The sequence below is a fragment of the Chanodichthys erythropterus genome, chromosome 23 (assembly GCF_024489055.1).
Source record: "Chanodichthys erythropterus isolate Z2021 chromosome 23, ASM2448905v1, whole genome shotgun sequence".
Lineage (NCBI taxonomy): Eukaryota > Metazoa > Chordata > Actinopteri > Cypriniformes > Xenocyprididae > Chanodichthys > Chanodichthys erythropterus.
Genome location: NC_090243.1, coordinates 2,665,546 through 2,687,808, shown reverse-complemented (window position 1 = coordinate 2,687,808; position 22,263 = coordinate 2,665,546). Strand labels below are relative to the sequence as shown.

Below are 22,263 nucleotides of genomic sequence, written 5' to 3'. Positions count from 1 at the left end.
GTAAAGGTCAGTTGTTCTCCAAAATCCAGCTGATTCTCCTGTCCACGTTTGTACCAGGTGTAGTTCATGTTTTTTGATGGATTGGCTTTGCTTTTGCAGGTCAAAGTCACATTAGTGCCAACAGAGACTGAAGCAGATGGATCGATGATGATGTGAGTTTCTTTTGGAAGAACTTGAGGGAAAAATAGAAACATCTTTAGATAAACTAGATGTTATAATATTATCTGAACATAAAAGAGAAAAACTACTCCAAAAGAGAAAAGAGAAATCTACTTCAAATCTCTTACACAGGACTCGTAGTATCACGGTGGTCTCCACAGTTGAGTCATTAGATGTATTTCTTGGATATGTAGCAGTGCAGGAGATGTTCTTTCTGTGATCCATGTATGAAGCTTTGAAGGTCATGTGTGAAAACACTGACTGGGTTTTATCAGGTTTCTCCTGTAACTGTGTTGTAATGTGGGCAAATTGAGGGATGTTGGTCCAGGATATTGTAGGAGGTTGTTTGGGGCAGGGGGCTTCAGCAGAGCAGCTCAGATTGACTGTTGTGTTCTCCATCACTTCTTTCAGATCAGTGGGTTTAAGGATGAGAGGTTGTGGTGAATCTACAGGGCAAATTGTACAAAGTATAAAATACAGGAAAACATACATACTACACAAAGACAATAAACATACCCAGAGAGGACTCAAAAAGTATTTTTTTTTTCCTTTTCCAAATGAGAAGAGTATATTTTATATATTTTAAAAGCATAAGCATTTTACAGTTTTTTCCAATTGCTAACACACAATTTTTCAAACTAGTCTGGTTTTATCAAAACACTTAACACAATTCACAAAACCACACACCCAAACTGCAAAATACCTCATATATCCTGCAAAATGAAGCACTGCAACCGAAACTACACAGAGCATTATCAAAATCAAACTTTTGCATGAAATGGCACACACTTCATTCATATTACCAGATTTTTGCCTAACCACCTACACACTGTTGGGCATAATGAAAAGCACCCCCATCTTTAGTATGCTTTGCCATAATACTAAAATATGTATCAGATTGTTCACATGCACAGAAATATTTGCAGATACACACACATGCTGTTGCAACATTTTTATTTTTTTTCCTTCACTACAGTAAACAAGTCAGTACAACATACAAGTACAAGCACAGCAGATATATTTACATGGGACTGAACAAAAATATTCTTACAAAAAAAGTAAACTGAAAAAGAAAATTTCTGAAAAAAAATATATTACAGTAAAAAAAACAAAACAAAAAAAAAGGCAAGAAAAATAATTAGGCAGCATCTTGCCGCACAGCCGGGTCTGGCCACAACGCCTCGTCAACATCACAGGCAATATCTTCCCTTGCCAGACATCGAGGGAAGAAGCGCCTTGAGTGCCTTATCCATCCCTGAATTGCACCCACATCAATCTCATCACATGCCTCTTCCATGGCCTGCACAAGAGGCATGCGCACAAAGGGCTGCCGGTCGTATACCTTCCACCGCCATGCCGAAAAGAATTCTTCTATGGGGTTCAGAAATGGTGAGTATGGTGGGAGGTATTGCACGAGAAATGTTGGGTGGTCAGCAAACCAGTTTTGGACTGGGGCTGCACGATGAAAGCTCACGTTGTCCCATACTACAACGTACCGGTTTCTTTGATGGTCTGCATCATTCATACGCTCTGGTGGTATGAGAATGTTGTGAAGTCTGTCCAGAAATGTGAGAATATGGGCTGTGTTGTATGGTCCAAGTTTGGCATGACGGTGGAGGACACCATGCATATTGGAGATGGCAGCGCACATTGTGATGTTCCCACCACGTTGGCCAGGAACATCTATAATGGCTCTGTGGCCAATGAGGTTTCTCCCTCTTCTTCTGGTCTTTGCTAGGTTGAACCCAGCCTCATCTATAAAGATGAACTCATGTGGGATTGCATGAGCATCCATTTCCAGTACTCCCTGAAAACAAAGAACAAAAATCACTCAATATGGTGTTATCCAGTACACTGGGAAACAATGTTGTGTGTAGTGTACTGCAGTCAATATAGTACTTACATCCACATATGCTCGTCTGAACTCTTTGTTTCTTTGAGAGTTTCTCTCAAACGGCACCTTATAAAGTGGTTTCATTCTGATTTGGTTTCGCTTGAGAATGCGAGCCAATGTGGACAGACTAACTCGTTGAATGTTGTTGAATAAGGTGTTGTCTTGGATGATGTGGCTTTGAATTTCTCGTAATCTGATTTCATTATTTTCCAAAACCAAGTTTACAATGGCAGCTTCCTGTACCCCGGTGAACATTTGGCCCCTTCCTCCACCATGGTGTCGTCTCTCAGTCCTTTAGAAAAAATAAAATAAAAATATATATAGGGCTTGGACAATGCAGCCTAAATATTTTCCCCCACAGTAGAGTACATTGTACAGGAAACTTGTACAGTTCATGAATGGCTGATGTCATACACTAAGTAAACAGGTGTCACCCAACTGATACACTATGACATGGGGTATACTACATGTGTACTACATGAAATTTTGGTTACATACCTGTTCTCCAGTCTAAAGGTCCGGATGACAGAGGCGACAGTAAAACGGCTCAAGTTTGGCTGCACTCTCTGTCCAGCCTCACGCATTGTCAACCCATGGTTGATGACATGATCTACTAAGGTTGCTCTGATTTCATTTGAAAGTGTTTGTCTTCTTTGGCCATGAACTCCTCTACCTGCTCTACCCCTACCTCTCACTCTTCCTCCCCCTCTTATTCTCAACCTCCCTCTTCCTCTTCCTCTTCCAATTCTTCTCTCTGCAATGTCTTCCATTGTTGTTGTAAAAAAAAAAAGGTTCTCACCTGTGGTCTTTTCATAGTGCTTACATCCTGATTGAAGTGTTAACAATTAACCACTGAGGTGTTTGGCCAGGTGGCACATGTAATTGGCCAATTAGCTCATGTAGTGTCATTTTGAATGGCAGTGTTTTGAAATGGCAAACATGTGACTTTATGTCAGATTGTTGTGTCTTATGCAGAGAACTTTATTTAGTGAATTTAAAAAGTGCTATTTTGAAATGCAAAATGTGTGTAACACAGAAAAGGTGTTTAGACTTTTGGAGACTTGAGAAGAAGTTTTGCTCTCTGTGTGTCAGTTTAAATAATTGTGCTGTGCATGTCATTTTAGTGTGTTAGCAATTGGAAAAAACTGTAATAGCGTATTATACTGAAACCACACCTCTCACAGAAATCAGCTTATTCTTTTGAGTTTATTTTCTGTAAATTCTGTCTAAGTTATCATTCATAAATCATTTATAATAAATACAGCAATATTCCATTAAAAAATAAATTGTCAGGGTTGATTTCATGGTGATTTTTTTCAAATTATTCCAAGGACAACAAACTCAAGCAGGCACATGCACCTAGTTGCTATTACAAATGAAAACAATTTATGTTCTAAAACTGCCTCAAAATTTCAAACATGTTTGATATCCTTTGACTGGATGGAGTCAGAGTCTGTGGCCACTACTTGAATTTTGTGGAATCTGTTAACTCAAATCTGAAAACTCTGACTTTCGGCAACTATTGATTTGTCTAGAACAGGGGTGGGCAAACTCGGTCCTGGAGGGCCACTGTCCTACAGAGTTTTGCTGCAACCCTGATAAAACTCACCTCTATGTAATCCTGAAGACCTTGATTAGCTGGTTCAGGTGTGTTTAATTAGCGTTGGAGCAAAACTCTGCAGGACAGTGGCCCTCCAGGACCGAGTTTGCCCACCCCTGGTCTAGAATGTACATCCAGACAGTGTTTTGTGTTTCTGTTTTATAAATATTTTTTTGTAAATTGCTTTTTCTGAATATATCATTTTTTTTCATGCACTTGAATTGTTTCTTTTTTTTCTTTTTTCTTTTCTTTCTTTCTTTCCTTCTTTTTGTTTTGCAAATTTAAATAAAGTTTTATGTGAATTTGCCTATGCATGTGTGCATCATAACTTTTGCATGAATTATTAAAATCACCATGGAATCCAAATGGATAATCATTATTTTGTATATTGCAGTGTTTATTATAATTGATTTATCTGTGCAGATCATTATTATTTAAAAATCCTCTTAAAAATCTTTTATCAAAATAACTTCCCCTCCCTCTTGCAGCAACATATCTGTTTACTGGCCCGAGGGCGGGACAATCTGTCACTCACATGACATCAAAGCAATATCAAACCACAACCATCCAATGAATTCTTAATCAACAAAATCAAATCCCACCTTACATTTTTTCTTGTTCAAGAAGCCATTTTACTCAGATATCATTGCTTTGGGGCAGAAAACTTGTAAATGATTCCTATGATTCCATAGATGACCTTATCTCCAAAAACACTTCTTTTCAGGAAATTGAAAAGAAAGAAAAAACACTTTTTTAAATAATTAAACAATGACGCAATATCAAAGTTGATATTGTTGCTCTATGGTCAGATACTTGCGTATGTCATTATATTATTAACATTTTACCAAAATCAAGCTCAAATTGAGTTACAAGTTTCATACATACGTGTTTTGTCTATCATTAGAACAGACGCATCTAAGGCAGTAAGTGCATAACATCACGTTTTCATCAAGTTACAGGTTATAAAGTTTACTAGTTATGTGGGCGCTCAGTTTTTTCTGTCATTTAGCCAAAATTTCATGTCATTAAAGATGAAGTGCTTCGCACAAGCTATTTAAGAGTATTGGCTCAATGACAAATGCTAGACTAAGACACTCTTCTTAAATACTCAAAACATTCACCTTTATATATATAAAGTCTTTCTTGATTAAAGAAAACACTGTGCATATTCAAATGAACAGTTCTTTATTTATTCTTGCATTGAAAAGAAGTAGTTGGTCCAAACTGCGTGAGACACTTCATTCACAATAAAGGCTGGGTGGAGTTATGATGTTTTACCAACAGTTTGAGGATCCAGTGAAGTTAAGAGGTTTAGTCTCAAGCTCTTTTTAATACTCTTAATTGGTCAGATATTTGCAAAGCCCACAGACATAAAGGGTGACCAATAGTCAGTGGCGCAAAAAGTGGGTATGCGCTATATGCGGCGCATAGGGGAAGCGCACCATGGGGGGATGGTTAATTTTTTTTTTTAAATAATAAAAGTTATAGAAATTTATATAAAAGTTATATAAAAATTTTAGAGGACTAACAGGTTAGAGTAGGTGCCGGTGCCCTCATAAGATTCCATCATAGAATTTAGACATAGAAGGGTAATATCGCGAGTGGGCGGGGCGCAGCGCTGAGTTAGCAGCAGTAACGTAAGTGAGTTGTAATTGAAACTCGAAAAAGATGGATAAAGCAAAAACTCTATCGGGGGCTAAAAATAGAAATAGAAAGAGGGAAAGGGAGATGGCATGTCAAGGGATGCAACAGCAGCTAAATAAGTGGATGGTGAAAGGCAACAGGTAGGATTTAAAATGTGACGTCTATGCTTGGAGGCTTGCAAATACATTATTCATGTTAACAGACTAGCTAGCGTTTGCCAACACTGGGAATGTTGCAGACAGAATATGTAGCTAGCTTAGAATATGCAAAACCGAGGTTACTGAGCTGAAAACTGAAAAATATAAAGGTAGCATGTACAATAAATGATAAGAATCTGGAAAACAACTTTAATATCTCTGGTTTACCGTGGAATCATGCATATATTTGCTACCAAACTTGGAGGCTTGCAAATATTTTTGCTGCATACCCCTCGAACACTGGATAGTTGCGCCCCACCAATAGTAATGATTAAAAATGACAAAATATGGAGTTACAAGGTTTCTGCCTGACAGTGATGATAAACGTTACATAGGGAAGAAAACTTTTGTTTCATACAAACTTTAATGAGATCAGTCTGGCTCCATATAGGCAAAGCTTGGTGAAGTATCAATTGTAACATTTTGTTTATTCATGGAGGACTTTAAAATAATTTTAATTATAAAAATATTCAGGAACTTAATCATGGACTATAATCAGCAAGTAATTTTAAAATTGTCACAACAGAATAATATTGTTTACAGTGGAGACGCACTTACCTGAGACAGAAATATAGATGGGATTCTGATATGTGTATTTCCGATCCAGTCTATTTGTTTCCACCCTGAAGTAGTAGTTGTCTGAATGATTGTTCATGACATCATAGAAAACAGTGGTACATTGACGCTGACTAAGATTTCCAAGTATCTCTATTCGACTGAATCCTTTGATTATGTTTGAACTTCCATTAAAAACTACCAAACTCCCTGGATTGGCATAAGCATAGTCCTTCATTATCCAGACGGCATATATACTTTCTTTGTACGTCAAACTGATCACTGACCCATCAAATCTACAAGGTATCTGCACACAGGAGCCGCTCAGTGCTGTAATTCTGCTGGGCAATTCTGCAAGTTCTGAAAACAGAAAAGCAATAATATATAATACAAAACACCTTAAAACACCTTAGAATCTCTTGTTTTGCAAAATGAGTATAATACAGAGTACAGAATTAAAGCAAAATTAAACAAAATTAAAACTTTCTGATATTATTTTCAGTAGACAGCACAAGGAACTCACCTGAAGATACCAGTACAAGTTCATACGTTATGAACAGAAAAGTCATGAACAGAACGACATTCATCTTGAGAGCTGCAGATACTATGAAGACAATTCTCAGATCTCACGCTTTTCTTTTTTTTCAGTCCAAAATGAAGCATTATATTTTCTTTATGTCTCTTCAGTAGGATTTTATTATGATTAGCATTTATTTTAATATTATATCTTACATTAATATATTATAATTAATTGTTTTGGTTACACTTTATTTTAAGGTGTCCATGTTACAGTGTAATTATACATTTAAGTACTGAGTAATACTAATTAACTACATAGACTTATAGGATTAGGGTGTAGTTTAGGGTTATTTGCTGTAATTATGCAGTTTATAATTACTATTGCATGTGTAACAAGCACACTGTAAAATAAAGTGCTACCATTTTTTAATAATTTAAAAAAAAAATGTGACAGACTTAAAAATTGATAGACCATCCTTACCTTGTCACAGATCCCTTGTTCCCCTGGACTCCATTTCCCATGATCCTCCTGTTCTCCACACCTGCACTCACTTCCCTCGTCAGTTCCTCATCATCACGGATCACCTACACCTGGACTCTATTATCTGCACTCCCTTTATATTGCACTCACTCCCTTCACTCCTCGTCCGTCTTAATGTTATGTTTATGTTGTATGTTTGGTTCTCCTTGCCTTTTGGATTAAAGTATTGTGTATTGTGGAAATCCGTACCTGCCTCATCTCTTCAAACCAGTACAACTGTAACAGAAAGACGGACCTATATAGACTGGATTTCCACAAGAAGATGGAGACTTTGACCAGCTCCCTGGCTCCTGCTCCTCCAACGCCTCTCACCCTGTCACCCGGCGATCGCCTTATCGGGCTCTTCCAGATTGGACGTTCACTGGAGAGGTATGTGGAGGAGTTCGTAGAGCTAGCTTTTCTGACTAACTGGTCTGAGGCACGTTTAATCACCCTGTTTCTGGACGGACTGGACGAGAACACTATCCGTTTTTATGAACCTGAAGATTATTTTTCCCTGAACGAAACCATTAATCTAATTTTATATTTAAACGGATCTAGTTTCTATTGTGATGAGGTTCAGGATATGTGTTCATCTCGTCCAGTCTCTCCTGAAACACGGGTGGCCAGGCCAGTTGGTCAGCCTGCCTCTCCCTCCGCATATCCCTCCAGTGAACTGATTTCCTGGTCAACGCTGGACCCACACTCCTCAATTGGGTCCAGAAAGCAGCGGAGGAGGAAGCAGCCCGCTCCAGTCTCTCCAGAGCCCGCTCCAGTCTCTCCAGAGCCCGCTCCAGTCTCTCCAGAGCCCGCTCCAGTCTCTCCAGAGCCCGCTCCAGTCTCTCCAGAGCCCGCTCCAGTCTCTCCAGAGCCCGCTCCTGTATCTCCAGAGCCCGCTCCAACCCTGTGCGAGCCGCCAGATCTGGACTGGCTTATTGACTTTTTTAACGAGCCCGCCGCTCCAGCCGCCGCCGCCGAGCCAAGTTCTCCAGCCTCCGCCGCCGAGCCAAGTTCTCCAGCCTCCGCCGCCGAGCCAAGTTCTCCAGCCTCCGCCGCCGAGCCAAGTTCTCCAGCCTCCGCCGCCGAGCCAAGTTCTCCAGCCTCCGCCGCCGAGCCAAGTTCTCCAGCCTCCGCCGCCGAGCCAAGTTCTCCAGCCTCCGCCGCCGAGCCAAGTTCTCCAGCCTCCGCCGCCGAGCCAAGTTCTCCAGCCTCCGCCGCCGAGCCAAGTTCTCCAGCCTCCGCCGCCGAGCCAAGTTCTCCAGCCTCCGCCGCCGAGCCAAGTTCTCCAGCCTCCGCCGCCGAGCCAAGTTCTCCAGCCTCCGCCGCCGAGCCAAGTTCTCCAGCCTCCGCCGCCGAGCCAAGTTCTCCAGCCTCCGCCGCCGAGCCAAGTTCTCCAGCCTCCGCCGCCGAGCCAAGTTCTCCAGCCTCCGCCGCCGAGCCAAGTTCTCCAGCCTCCGCCGCCGAGCCAAGTTCTCCAGCCTCCGCCGCCGAGCCAAGTTCTCCAGCCTCCGCCGCCGAGCCAAGTTCTCCAGCCTCCGCCGCCGAGCCAAGTTCTCCAGCCTCCGCCGCCGAGCCAAGTTCTCCAGCCTCCGCCGCCGAGCCAAGTTCTCCAGCCTCCGCCGCCGAGCCAAGTTCTCCAGCCTCCGCCGCCGAGCCAAGTTCTCCAGCCTCCGCCGCCGAGCCAAGTTCTCCAGCCTCCGCCGCCGAGCCAAGTTCTCCAGCCTCCGCCGCCGAGCCAAGTTCTCCAGCCTCCGCCGCCGAGCCAAGTTCTCCAGCCTCCGCCGCCGAGCCAAGTTCTCCAGCCTCCGCCGCCGAGCCAAGTTCTCCAGCCTCCGCCGCCGAGCCAAGTTCTCCAGCCTCCGCCGCCGAGCCAAGTTCTCCAGCCTCCGCCGCCGAGCCAAGTTCTCCAGCCTCCGCCGCCGAGCCAAGTTCTCCAGCCTCCGCCGCCGAGCCAAGTTCTCCAGCCTCCGCCGCCGAGCCAAGTTCTCCAGCCTCCGCCGCCGAGCCAAGTTCTCCAGCCTCCGCCGCCGAGCCAAGTTCTCCAGCCTCCGCCGCCGAGCCAAGTTCTCCAGCCTCCGCCGCCGAGCCAAGTTCTCCAGCCTCCGCCGCCGAGCCAAGTTCTCCAGCCTCCGCCGCCGAGCCAAGTTCTCCAGCCTCCGCCGCCGAGCCAAGTTCTCCAGCCTCCGCCGCCGAGCCAAGTTCTCCAGCCTCCGCCGCCGAGCCAAGTTCTCCAGCCTCCGCCGCCGAGCCAAGTTCTCCAGCCTCCGCCGCCGAGCCAAGTTCTCCAGCCTCCGCCGCCGAGCCAAGTTCTCCAGCCTCCGCCGCCGAGCCAAGTTCTCCAGCCTCCGCCGCCGAGCCAAGTTCTCCAGCCTCCGCCGCCGAGCCAAGTTCTCCAGCCTCCGCCGCCGAGCCAAGTTCTCCAGCCTCCGCCGCCGAGCCAAGTTCTCCAGCCTCCGCCGCCGAGCCAAGTTCTCCAGCCTCCGCCGCCGAGCCAAGTTCTCCAGCCTCCGCCGCCGAGCCAAGTTCTCCAGCCTCCGCCGCCGAGCCAAGTTCTCCAGCCTCCGCCGCCGAGCCAAGTTCTCCAGCCTCCGCCGCCGAGCCAAGTTCTCCAGCCTCCGCCGCCGAGCCAAGTTCTCCAGCCTCCGCCGCCGAGCCAAGTTCTCCAGCCTCCGCCGCCGAGCCAAGTTCTCCAGCCTCCGCCGCCGAGCCAAGTTCTCCAGCCTCCGCCGCCGAGCCAAGTTCTCCAGCCTCCGCCGCCAAACCATCTCCATGCTCCTCCACCCACACATTGACTTTATTCCTTGGACTCCTCTATATGATCCTTAACCTCTCCAAGTATTTTTTTGGGGGGGGCCAAGAACCCGTGGGTGGGGGACATGTGGGCGCCACACATGTGGGTGGGCCTCTGACGTGGCCTGCCAAGGCTCCTGACCCGCCGTGGCCTGCCAAGGCTCCTGACCCGCCATGGCTCATGGATCCGCCCTGGAGACCCCCACTCCAGTCCTCTCATCCCCCGGCACCTGCATGAGGTCTCCAGGGCGCCCACCCCCCCTCCCGGTTATTCTATTTACGGCGCGAGGACGCGCCTACCGGGAGGGGGAGGTACTGTCACAGATCCCTTGTTCCCCTGGACTCCATTTCCCATGATCCTCCTGTTCTCCACACCTGCACTCACTTCCCTCGTCAGTTCCTCATCATCACGGATCACCTGCACCTGGACTCTATTATCTGCACTCCCTTTATATTGCACTCACTCCCTTCACTCCTCGTCCGTCTTAATGTTATGTTTATGTTGTATGTTTGGTTCTTCTTGCCTTTTGGATTAAAGTATTGTGTATTGTGGAAATCCGTACCTGCCTCATCTCTTCAAACCAGTACAACTGTAACATACCTAGAGCAGTGCAATCTGTAATTCAAGGAAAACAGAAGTGAATCATTTTTTTGTTTTCACATACATTACTATGCAAATATTTTCAGACGTAGTTCCGCTGTGGTTTTAACAGTTAAAGATTTTACCATGACCAAATTTAAAAACAAACAACGCTCAAGTCCAGAAAGTTCCAAACATGCTATAATACATACATCAAATTTAATTTAACACATTTCTATGATTTATGTATTTATCATTTTAATAAAACAGGTGACACTTTTTTTATATATGTTGACTGTTGTACTTCCTCATGTTCATTATTTGTTCTAGTTAAAATCTTACTCGGTAGCCAAAGTTATAGGTTTTAATCTCCACAAAAGGACTATTCATGAACTGTCACCGTGTGTCACCATTATTCCCTTGAGTAAGACTCTTTACTTCAAAAGCAGCTTTACACTGACCCTGTAAGGGTACATAATTTCCAAAACATCATCTAAATGACTAATTATAGATATGAAACAAATCTTGGTAACAGAATAATAGACCGTCATTAATAGGTAATTATGTATGACAGATGATTAGTTCTACATTAAAGCTGCAGTCCGTAACTTTTTTTTGGTTAAAAATGATCCAAAATCAATTTTTGAGCAAGTACATAACCAGCCAGTGTTCAAAACTATCTCATTATCTTAGCCCGATTAACAATGGTAAGCTTGTAATAATGTTTTATAATAAGAGCGACATGGTGGATTTCCATGGGAAATTTGAGCATGAAGCAGTTCCTCCTTCCAAAGGAAGGAGTCCCGTCCAGGCCAGTCAGACGCTGCTGGTAGCGAATCATTTATAGCCTGTTCTCACAGCAGATGAAATAATTAAACTTATCATTTTTATGGTGGATTGTAATCCAGAAAGGTCCAAATGACAATCATCAGTGACAACTGGAGATTCACTCGTAGTCAAAAACCAAAAGACTTTGGACTGTGGAGTGGCTACAGAAATTGAAATATACAGGTAAGGCTAATATACACTAAATACACATAGTCATAGTAATGCTGATGTTGTTAACATTAACGATTTGAGAACAAAGTATAACAATAATAATAATTTGCACGTGATTCGAGCTAAGCGATCGTTAGATTTAATCATCATTGGCAGCGCAATTTATTGTAGGCCTAAGCTTTTCCCCTCAGTTGGTCAGAACAAAAGTGGCAGAAATGTTACTTACTTGTTCAGCTGATATTTTCCAGTGAAAATTCTTATATTGGTCATACTTTCAAGACCTAGAATCTGTGATTCTGAAGTACAGTATCCACCAGTGCGGTGACTGACAGCAAACATTAGATTCATCCGCGCTGACGAGCTGTGCCGAGGCACAACGCACGTACAGATAACTGTTCTGCATGTGACTGCAATCGCAGGTTTCAAACAAGAGATGGCGACAAAGAGGAAAAATCGCGGACTGCAGCTTTAACAATTCAGCTACTACCATTAAGTAATTTGAAGACAAGATTAACTAACCAGCAAATTTAGGAATGAGATAGTTCCTAGTCATTCTCAAGTCAGTCTGTTTTTTTTAACCAGAACATGGTCATAAAATGCATCATAATTACTTAAGTGTTAACTAGTCACTCTCTAGAGCTACTAGCGATCTGGACCATTATTTAAAGTGAAAAAGAATAATGTTTTTCACTTTAAAATAATTGTCCAGATCGCTAGTAGTTCCTGCAGAGTGCTTCTGTCCAGGCATGTTACTTTTGTGATTAGAAATAGTAATTCTTCATAATTTGTCATAGTTAGTTAGTTTTTAATTATGCTAATCTCCTTCAGTAATTATTAATTTCTAATAAGGAACCATTTTAATCCAAAATTTGGCCTTACTTACTGATTAGCTAATCTTATTTGCATATTAGTTAATGATAGTAACTTTTAATGTAAAACAAAAACACTTAAACACAGGTAAAGACTATAAGAAATTAATTATATATTCCCCTACCCACCTAATAAATATATTGCAATATATGGCTATAACATAGTATTCAATATAAATAAAATTTCAACAAACCATGGTAATTTACTACAGTTTATTTATGGTAAAAGTTTGTGTGTTAGTGTGGTGATTTTTGGGATTTAAAAGTCTTCTATCTTCATTCATGGCACGTTTCTCCTGTTTTCCTCATCAGTCTGGTTGGGAATGTTGAGGCTGTTTCATCCGATTTAAAACTAATTTAATCATCGAGTGATTTGTAGATTGTAAACTAGAGGTGTGTGTCGAATTGAAACGCTAATCTCACTAGATGTCGCAATGCTGTTAATGGTGACCGGGAATAAACGCGCGGTTCCTTTAAAGGTCCCGTTCTTCGTGATCCCATGTTTCAAATTTTAGTTAGTGTGTAATGTTGTTGTTAGAGTATAAATAAAATCTGTAAAATTTTAAAGCTCAAAGTTCAATGCCACGCAAGATATTTTATTTAACAGAAGTCGCCTACATCGAACGGCCAGTTTGGACTACATCCCTCAACTTCCTTCTTTAATGACGTCACTAAACCAGTTTTTTGACTAACCTCCGCCCACAGGAATACACAAGAGTTGCGTTTGTAGAGTGTGTTTGTCGCCATGTCGTCGAAACGCTGTTATTTTCATCCCGCATTCCAATCACCGGGTCTGATTCTGGCTCAAATTGATAGGGTAAAATTAAAGACATGTTTACAATAACACTGAGCGCATGCATCTCCACGTTATGGTAAGAGGCTTGACCTTTCCAGGCAAGGAGCGCTAAGCTGCTGTCGAATCACAACACAGGAACTGCTGGCACAATCAGAACTCGTTACGTATTTCTGAAGGAGGGACTTCATAGAACAAGGAAGTCATCAGCCAGTTTTTATGACAGTGGAAACAGCGGTATACAGATAAGTAAATTATGTGAAAAATACTGTGTTTTTTTTACACGCAAAACATGAACACATGTTATATTGCACACTATAAACACAATCAAAGCTTCAAAAAAACACGAAAAACGGGACCTTTTAGTTTTAGTTCCGTTATCCACTGGGCCGTGCTGCATAGTTCAAAGCAAACTAGTGAAACACATGGAAACAGCGCTATTTGTTCTGTGTTTGTCGTTACTGACCGAGAAATCACCTCAGATGATTCAGTGACAGAGCGGTCTGAATGAATCCAAATCTTTTCAGATGCGTTATGCATGCGTGTTTGGCCAATTCACGGAAAAGAATCGAGACAAAAGAATGATTACTTCACGAATGACAGATATTCCGTCGACAGAAATACGGGACACACATAACAACTGCTGAAATATTCGCACGTTTCTCAGGTCAGTCAGGGGAGTGTGCAGGTAGGCTACGAACAGTGTGTATATAGCTGTACAGCTGCATGCGACACTGCGGCCACGATATCTAACCAAATTTAGCCGCACCGCCAAGAAAAGAGGAGGGAGATTGAGGTGAATATGATTGGGCCGCCAGTTGACGAGCCCTGTTGTAAAGTGTTACTCAGATCTTTACTACAGTGTATGTTACATAAAAAATACAGCAGCATTCATATATAATAAATCTGTTAACTTCTGCAAAACAAAACAAACAAAACACACTCAATATAGTTATTAAAAAATTGTCTTTATTAAAAAACTTCACATGAAGCTTCATATTTATGAATATGAATCACATAAACTGGAATGCTTCATTCCCTTGTTCCATTAAGATTAATACAAAATGTTTAAAGCTATTTAAAAAAAAAAATTACTGTGTGTAGTGATCTATAAAAGCATACAAATATATTTGCTCTGTCACACTTTACCAAAAAAACAAAGAGTATAATTTTGTTCATCTGTGACTAAAACGTACGCATGCACTAACATTGTCACGATTCCTGTCATTTCCCGGACTCCAATTCCCATAATCCTCCCTGCCAGTCACCTGCACACACTCCACACTAATCAGTAATCACCACACCCCAGCTGCATCACATTAACCGGACTATAAAGGACTCTCATTCACATCACATCATTGCGAAGTCTTGTTAACTCTGTTACATTTCTGAGCGTTGTTATTCTGTCTGCTACTCGCTTATATCTGCTGCATATTGTTTCCTGACCTGTGAGTGATATCTGCCTGCCCCGATTTACTTCCTGTACTGTGACCACGATTCTGCCTGTCCCTTGCTGTTCCTGTTTACCCCTGTTTTGACCTGGCCTGTACGACTACACTCTTGTCTAATAAAAAGCTTGTATTTGGATTCAAACCGCTTTGTCACAAAAAAATAGATATTTGAACTACCATTTAGGGAAGAATGAATGAAGAAAAAATGGACAGGAGAAAAAACCCTAACCAATCAAACAAACATAAATTAAGTTGATAATTACAGAATACTGACATTTAATAAATGACATTTAAGAACCTGACTAGAAGATTTTGGAATCACTAAACAAAACAAAAACAATGAACACACACAAACACGCACATATATAAGCCAAGCCAATAAAGCATACTACATTTACACAGTTCAATCAAGCCATTTATTCTAATGTAAACTAATCCTGGTTCATCTCCTTCTCTGGGCCTCTGACCTCGGCATATATCGTCTCTTGTCCTGAGCTCTTCACTGTGGTGCTTTTGGATTGGGGAGTGGAGAAGTTAATCTCTCCATAGTGGACTATATCATTCTCATCCTTTGGCATCTCCAGCTCTTCACCCGACACAAAAGCACCATTAGCAAAAATGGAGCTGATCTGCACTTGTTTTTCCTGACCCTGAAAGAGCAAACATAATAAATGACCGTTTATGTGGATCCACTCTCCTCAGTTTTTGGTTTCTGTACATAATACACCATTATAGTAAACATAAGGTATTGATTTCTGATTTTTATGATACTTTCTATTTGAATGGCATTAATGTAATCTGCTAAAAGAGTGTAAAACATACCTGATCTGAGACGTCAGTTTCCTTAATAGTGGATGCCTTTAATCTTTGCTCTCTGTATTAATAGGAAATGAAGAAATCCATAAAATACATAATGGACCACCATATTGTGAACACCAGATTTTATATATGTTTCAAAGTTAAATGACATAAAAGAATTCATTTATTCTGAAGTCTGATTGTTCTATTCCATACAATTCGCCATCTAACTGTGCTTACCTCAGGAAAAGTGTTATCAGAAGAAATATCAACAGAAATGCTGAAACTCCTACTACACAGCCAATGATCAAAGACAGTGATTCTAATGGAGCAGAGCCTGATTGAAAAAAATAAAGCAAAATTAGTTGGTCAGCAGGATGTGTGGATAATTTAAAAAATAAAATTCAATCATAAAACTGGAGCTTTTTATCTATGATGATCATCAGATAACGTTTAGTCAAGTCAAGTCACCTTTATTTATATAGCGCTTTTTACAATGCAGATTGTGTCAAAGCAGCTTTACAGTGATAACTGGTATATAATTTTGGTTGCACAGCAGCTCTTAAAGAATAGTGTCAATGCAGGCAGATCAAAAGCACTGTTGAATAAATGTCAAGAATACTGTTGAATATCAAATGTGAAGTCAAATGTCAAGTGTATCTGTTGTAGTATCTGTACATAGAAATAGACTCACCTGCCACAATCAGCTGGATCTCTTCTGATATTTGAAAACCATGTTCATTCTTTGCTGTGCAGAAGTACCAGCCTCCACTCATCCTATTTACAGTAAAGGTCAGTTGTTCTCCAAAATCCAGCTGATTCTCCTGTCCACGTTTGTACCAGGTGTAGTTCATGTCATTTGATGGATTGGCTCTGCTTTTGCAGGTCAAAGTCACATTAGTATCAACAGAGACTGAAGCAGATGGATTGATGGTGATGTGAGTTTCTTTTGGGGAAACTTGAGGGCAAAATAGAAACATCTTTAGATAAACTAGATGTTATAATATTACACATCTGAACAAGATAAAAACTACTCTAAATCTCTTACACAGGACTCGTAGCATCACGGTGGTCTCCACAGTTGTGTAATTAGATGTTTTTCTTGGATATGTAGCAGTGCAGGAGATGTTCTTTCTGTGATCCATGTATGAAGCTTTGAAGGTCATGTGTGAAAACACTGACTGGGTTTTATCAGGTTTCTCCTGTAACTGTGTTGTAATGTGGGCAGATTCAGGGATGTTGGACCAGGATATTGTAGGAGGTTGTTTGGGGCAGGGGGCTTCAGCAGAGCAGCTCAGATTGACTGTTGTGTTCTCCATCACGTCATTCAGATTAGTGTGATTAAGGATGAGAGGTTGTGGTGAATCTACAGGGCAAAAAAAAGTACACTGTATAAAACACCATTAAATTTGAAGAAAACAAAAACACAATGGGTCTCATTCACTAAGCATGTGTATGCACAAATTTGTGTGTGAAATGTGCGTACAAACAATTTTAAGAACAAATCACGATTCACCAAAAATTCTGTAATAAAATGTATTCTAAATTTACGAAAAAATATAGGAACAACTGAAAACACATGTGCGCAAAAACCTTTTACACTGTGATACTTATAATCATGTTCAGAAGTTATATTTCAGCCTAACATGACTAAAATTATATTTAAGTTGTCATATTGCATTAATTGTGTTATATAATCAATATATAAAATTATATAATAAAACTATCTAATAATACAATTTGATTTCATCTTAAAAACATTCCATCATATACAGATAAAGGTTTCTTTGAATAACACAGATTTACGCACATGTACAGCTGGTTAATGATAGATCTGTAATCTGGGTCTGTAGAAAGGGTGTTTATTGTGAGAACTGGTGAGAATGGCACACTTGGCATTTCTTGAGGATTTGGCAAGAGCATGTCTGCAGACAGTTTGACAAGAGTGATGAAAGGCTGTAAGGAAAGGTTGTGCAGAAAGCCCTTATATGGAGATGGTTTTTATGAATGTTTTATGCAAATGACTAACCTCCTGCATGCAGGCACTCATTTAGAATACTCCAAATTCACTAACATTAGAACAAGATTATGAACAAACTCATGTGTGTACGTACGTGTTGTGAATTAGGAGGAGATTTTTTGTGAGAAGTTCTCCTGTGCATATGTGTCTCCTGTGTATATATATATATATATATATATAACACTGATTGACACTACTGTCATCAGTAGAGCTGCTTGTATCTGAATTTAACTATATATAGAATGAACTTCACACAAACTGAAATTTACCTGAACTTACAATAAACTTTACATAACTGAACCAAAACAGACCTGAGCTGAATAATGACACTATTGTTTTGCTATACAGATACTTTAGATTTTTGAAGTTTGCATTATTGATTCCATTACTTTCCTGTTTAAGACTGTCAAGTTTCTTTGAAACAATCTCTAGTGTATAGTGCTATAAAAATATAAGTGACATTCAGGAATGAAAAAAGTAGCTGTTTTTGTGATGGAGCCACTGAACTGTTCACTCAACCATTTCGCTCAAATACACTGATTCAGTCAGGAACAAAATAATGTGGCCCGGTTTCACAGACAGGGCTTAGATTAAGCCAGAATTAGGATTTAGTTCAATTAGGACATTTATAAAGCTGCCTTAAAATAAACATTTTTACTGGTGTGAATCTTGAGACTGACATATTCTAAGATATGTCACTGCAAATTGCTTTCAGTTAAAACAGCTCAGCTTTGGGGAGGGGGTGAAATTATTTTCACTGCTGGACTGAAAATAGACTGTTCGTAAAAGGTAAATACTGTGTCTAAAATACGCAATTTTAACTTCTGGTTTATTTTCAATTCAATTTAGTAAAGTTTGGTGCACTGGATCTTGGAGCTGTCAATATAGGTACATTTCAAAAACAAATCTAATTTGTAACTCCAGTAGTCTGTGGGCCCATTTTGCTTATCTTCCACAACAAATATACTTCCTCTCAATTATGGAAAACAATTTGTATACTGTAAGTATTACTAAATGTTCCTCCTTTGCTGTTTTAAGTTCTTTTGGTCACAGCCATTCTTTTGTTGCATGGACTTTTAGGACCTCTAACAAGGAAATAATCCGAAATACAATCCTTTTACTTATTCAACAATAATAATAAAAAAATAAAAATAAAATAAAAAAAAGTTGACTGAATTATTTTTCATTGAAAGATGCATCAGATTACCAATAATTGGGGAACCCATCAAATAACTCCTTGATTGTGAATCATAATCACAGAATTATTTTGACAGCACAACAGAATAATATAGTTTACAGAACCACTTACCTGAGACAGAAATGTAAATGGGATTCTGATATGTGTATCTCTGACCCAGTGTTTTTGTTTCCACCCTGAAGTAGTAGTTGTCTGAATGATTGTTCATGACATCATAGAAAACAGTGGTACATTCACGCTGACTAAGATTTCCAAGTATCTCTATATGACTGAATCCTTTGGTGATGTTTGAAGTTCCATTAAAAACTACCAAACTCCCTGGATTGGCAAAAGCATGGTCCTTCATTATCCAGACGCCAAATACACTTTCTGTGTTCGTCAAACTGATCACTGACCCATCAAATCTACAAGGTATCTGCACACAGGAGCCGCTCAGTGCCATTATTCTTTCAGGCAATTCTGCATATGCAGGTTCTGAAAACAGAAAAGTAATATTAACAGACACTTTAAAACCTTGTTTCACAAATTGTAATAGGAAAGCTTTTTGATCATTTTCATTTGTTAAACAGCACTATAGGAACTGACTCACGTGAAGATGCCAGTACAGGTTCATAGGGGAAGAACAGAAAAACCATGAAAGGAAAGACAGTCATCTCAAGTGCTGTAGGTACAAACACATAAACATGAAAACAATACTAAGTAAAATTTAATTTTCTGAGGTGTATTTTAATGAATATTTGTGCATTGAATAGTCTGAAATTTGATCAAAGAGACAATAAAACGACAGAAGCCTCACCTACAGCAGTCCGTCATTCATTCAGAGTAAAACAGAAGTCCAGCACAATTTCCTCACAGAACTGTGGATCAATCTGACAAGTAGTTTTCAGAGAGAGTAATGACGCAGAGGTTAACTCTTTCCAGGAGTCCCCATGTGTACTTTCAACAGGAGGAGCATTTAACATTACCACATTAAAATGAACCAAATGCCCAACTCTGTAAAACCTGCGTATATACCATCAAATGACCTTTTACATTTATTTAAATCCTTATTGTAAGCACTAGAATATCACGTAAGTATTTTTTTTTTTTTTTTTTTGTGACTACATTAACATTATCGTTTGCACTTCCTCATGCAAAACCTGTTTATCAACCCAACAGCAAAGAACAGAGATGCTTTAGTCCCGAGTTAATGATTACAGTTCTGAAATAATAGTGCATTGTAGCATAGTGGTTAGTATGGAGGCTTGTTTCCTGCTACAGAATAAAAAAAATGCAAAAGTTAATTGCGCCTTTATCTCACAATTCTGAGTGTCACACAATTGCGAGTTTATATCTCACATTTCTGACTTTTTTCTCAGTATTGCAAGTTTATATCTCACAATTCTGACTTTATAACACACAATTGTGACTCTCAACTCAGAATTGTGTGATATAAACTCCCGATTGTGAGGAAAAATGCCAGAACATGTGAGATAAATGTCATACTTAACTTTTTTTATTTTTTGCTCATTGGCAGAAACAAGCTTCCATAGGTTAGAGATCTAGGTAGGTAAAATGTATAGGTTTACCCTGCAGTCGGGCTGGGAACAAAAATATATATTCATGTAATCAGCCTGTTGTTTAGATATCTTAAACCTAAGAAGTGCTCAGTTCAACCAAGACAGAATTTCTTTAAAAACAGTCCAAACAAAAACAAAACATGATATCATTAAACAGTTGTCTTTATTCAGGATAGCACAGGAAGAAGAGCATTTAAAACTTATTTCCCGCAAGTTTATTAAAATACTTTTAGGCAATGTTCTCATGTTTTGCTCATCAATATGAAATGAAATGAAAAAGGACATTACCATCTCTGAACTCCTCTGGCTGAAATCACTTTTTATTTGGTTTATAAAGTTTTGTACAGGTTCCAGGGGTCTGTACTGAATTGGGGGAAAAGACATTTAAATTTTCTGCTCCCTCTGCCTGGAATAATTTGCAAATTAAGTTGCAATTTAGGGAGCTGGTTTCATTGGATGTTTTTAAAAGGATTTTAAATGACTTATACAAACATACAAACATCAGGCTAGATGTTTTGATATTGTCAGGGTTCTGTTTATGTTTTCTATGTCACATGTTCTTTGTTCTCAGTTTTCCCACCACTAGTTTGTTCCCTTGGTTACCCTGATTGAGTTCTTAGTTCCAGCTGTGTCTTGTTAATTAGCCACGTTTGCCCCTCTGTTTGCCCTGTATACAGTGGGTACGGAAAGTATTCAGACCCCCTTAAATTTTTCACTCTTTGTTATATTGCAGCTATTTACTAAAATCATTTAGTAAATAAATCATTTTTTTCCTCATTAATGTACACACAGCACCCCATTATTGAAAAAACTGCTCAGAACAAATTGCTGTGACTGGTTGTAAAGTGCCACCTGGGATCCTCCATACCCTACGACCGTGTACCTTAACTGAACCCACGTGAGTAGAACGAGGCTTAGGCTACCTCATGACAATGTTGGAATGCCTGTGTTACAATACTTGGTGGATGACATCAAAGATGCTACCGAACGAGAAACCAGAAGAATACTTGAGCCGCCATGTACCCCAATCGAGCTGTGGCTCTGCAGCCCAGTGGGTGCTAGTTTCCAACAACTGCAGTGCAGAAGATGGAGGGTGAGTAGGAACACGTTCCCCATCACGCTCCCTGGAAAAATTAGCAGTTTGCTGATATCTTCTACAAATTATGGGATTACCATAAGAAGATGGATTCTGCGAGTATGGAGAATGGCGTGTCCGAAAGGGTTGACTACACTTTGCAACCATCTGGAGCCGAGCCACACTTTTAGAGAGCTGATCCAATTGGGCTTGCTGCGATTTCAATAGATCTCTTAGCTCACTTAACTCAAACAACAAGGCACTGCAGGCATCTGATGATGATCCCCCTTGTACCCCATACCACATGACGGGAACAAAAGGAACTGACTGGCTTCGATGGTGAGCCCCCCCCTGGCATCCCCTCCCACTTCCATCTAAGAGCCTCACTACGAACCTCTAGCAAACTGGGAAAGGGAAACTTGTTTCAACTCATAACGCAAAGAGCTATCTGTCATATGTTCCATAAAAGGATTATGCAAAAGGGTTTCTGAATTTGGCACAGCATATGGGGACTTTTCTTCAACAAACTTCCAAAGGCCCATCAAAGCTAATGAAAACTCTAATGCAGTTTATGAGAAAAAACTGATTCTTGCAGAGATATCCGGAAAGTATTGAGAGCGCTTCACTTTTTCCACAATTTGTTATGTAACAGCCTTATTCCAAAAGGGATTCAATTAATTATTTCCCCCAAATTCTACAAACAATACCCCATAATGACAATGTCAAAGAAATTTGTTTAAAATCTTTGCAAATTTATTAAAAATAAACATTTACAGATCTCTCCAGATGTTCAGTCAGGTTCAAAGCTGGGCTCTGGCTGGGCTACTCAAGGACATTCACAGAGTTGTCCCGTAGTCTCTCCTTTGTTATCTTGACTTCATAGCTTGGTTTGTGCTCTGACATGCATTGTTAACTGTGGGACCTTATATAGACAAGTGTGTGCCTTTCCAAATCATGTCCAATCAACTGAATTTACCACAGGTGGACTCCAATCAAGTTATAGAAATGTCTAAAAGATGATCAGTGGAAACAGGATGCACCTG

The 22,263-nt window shown here is 40.4% G+C and overlaps 2 protein-coding genes across 3 annotated transcripts; both read right to left on the bottom strand.

Annotated features, from left to right (window-relative positions):
* Nucleotides 1-996: 996 nt before the first annotated feature.
* LOC137014343 (uncharacterized) lies at nt 997-2,748 on the bottom strand. Its single transcript, XM_067378622.1, has 3 exons — nt 2,552-2,748; nt 2,063-2,345; nt 997-1,966 (listed from the first exon to the last, which is right to left on the bottom strand). Exons 1-3 carry the CDS (start codon nt 2,635-2,637, stop codon nt 1,298-1,300), a joined length of 1,038 nt encoding a protein of 345 aa, XP_067234723.1. The 5' UTR covers nt 2,638-2,748; the 3' UTR covers nt 997-1,297.
* Nucleotides 2,749-14,162: 11,414 nt separating this feature from the next.
* LOC137014267 (myelin-associated glycoprotein-like) lies at nt 14,163-19,498 on the bottom strand. Of its 2 annotated transcripts, XM_067378500.1 has the most exons (8): nt 19,383-19,498; nt 19,176-19,247; nt 18,698-19,060; nt 16,417-16,734; nt 16,063-16,326; nt 15,609-15,705; nt 15,393-15,444; nt 14,163-15,220 (listed from the first exon to the last, which is right to left on the bottom strand). In XM_067378500.1, the coding sequence occupies exons 2-8, from the start codon at nt 19,237-19,239 to the stop codon at nt 15,002-15,004; spliced, it is 1,377 nt and encodes a 458-aa protein (XP_067234601.1). In that variant the 5' UTR covers nt 19,240-19,247; nt 19,383-19,498; the 3' UTR covers nt 14,163-15,001. The 2 variants fall into 2 exon arrangements, with proteins under 2 accessions (XP_067234601.1, XP_067234602.1); XM_067378501.1 differs by lacking the exon at nt 19,383-19,498 and having other exon boundaries at nt 19,172-19,249.
* Nucleotides 19,499-22,263: the final 2,765 nt, after the last annotated feature.

Coding starts and splice junctions, on each gene's coding strand:
- LOC137014343 (XM_067378622.1), bottom strand. CDS start 2,637: ATGCGTGAGGCTGGACAGAGAGTGCAGCCAAACTTGAGCCGTTTTACT. Junction 2,346..2,551: donor ACCTTTAGACTGGAGAACAG/GTATGTAACCAA, acceptor TTTTTTCTAAAG/GACTGAGAGACGACACCATG. Junction 1,967..2,062: donor TCAGACGAGCATATGTGGAT/GTAAGTACTATA, acceptor CTTTGTTTTCAG/GGAGTACTGGAAATGGATGC.
- LOC137014267 (XM_067378500.1), bottom strand. CDS start 19,239: ATGACTGTCTTTCCTTTCATGGTTTTTCTGTTCTTCCCCTATGAACCT. Junction 16,327..16,416: donor CGTGATGCTACGAGTCCTGT/GTAAGAGATTTA, acceptor TTTGCCCTCAAG/TTTCCCCAAAAGAAACTCAC. Junction 15,445..15,608: donor CTGATAACACTTTTCCTGAG/GTAAGCACAGTT, acceptor CTATTAATACAG/AGAGCAAAGATTAAAGGCAT.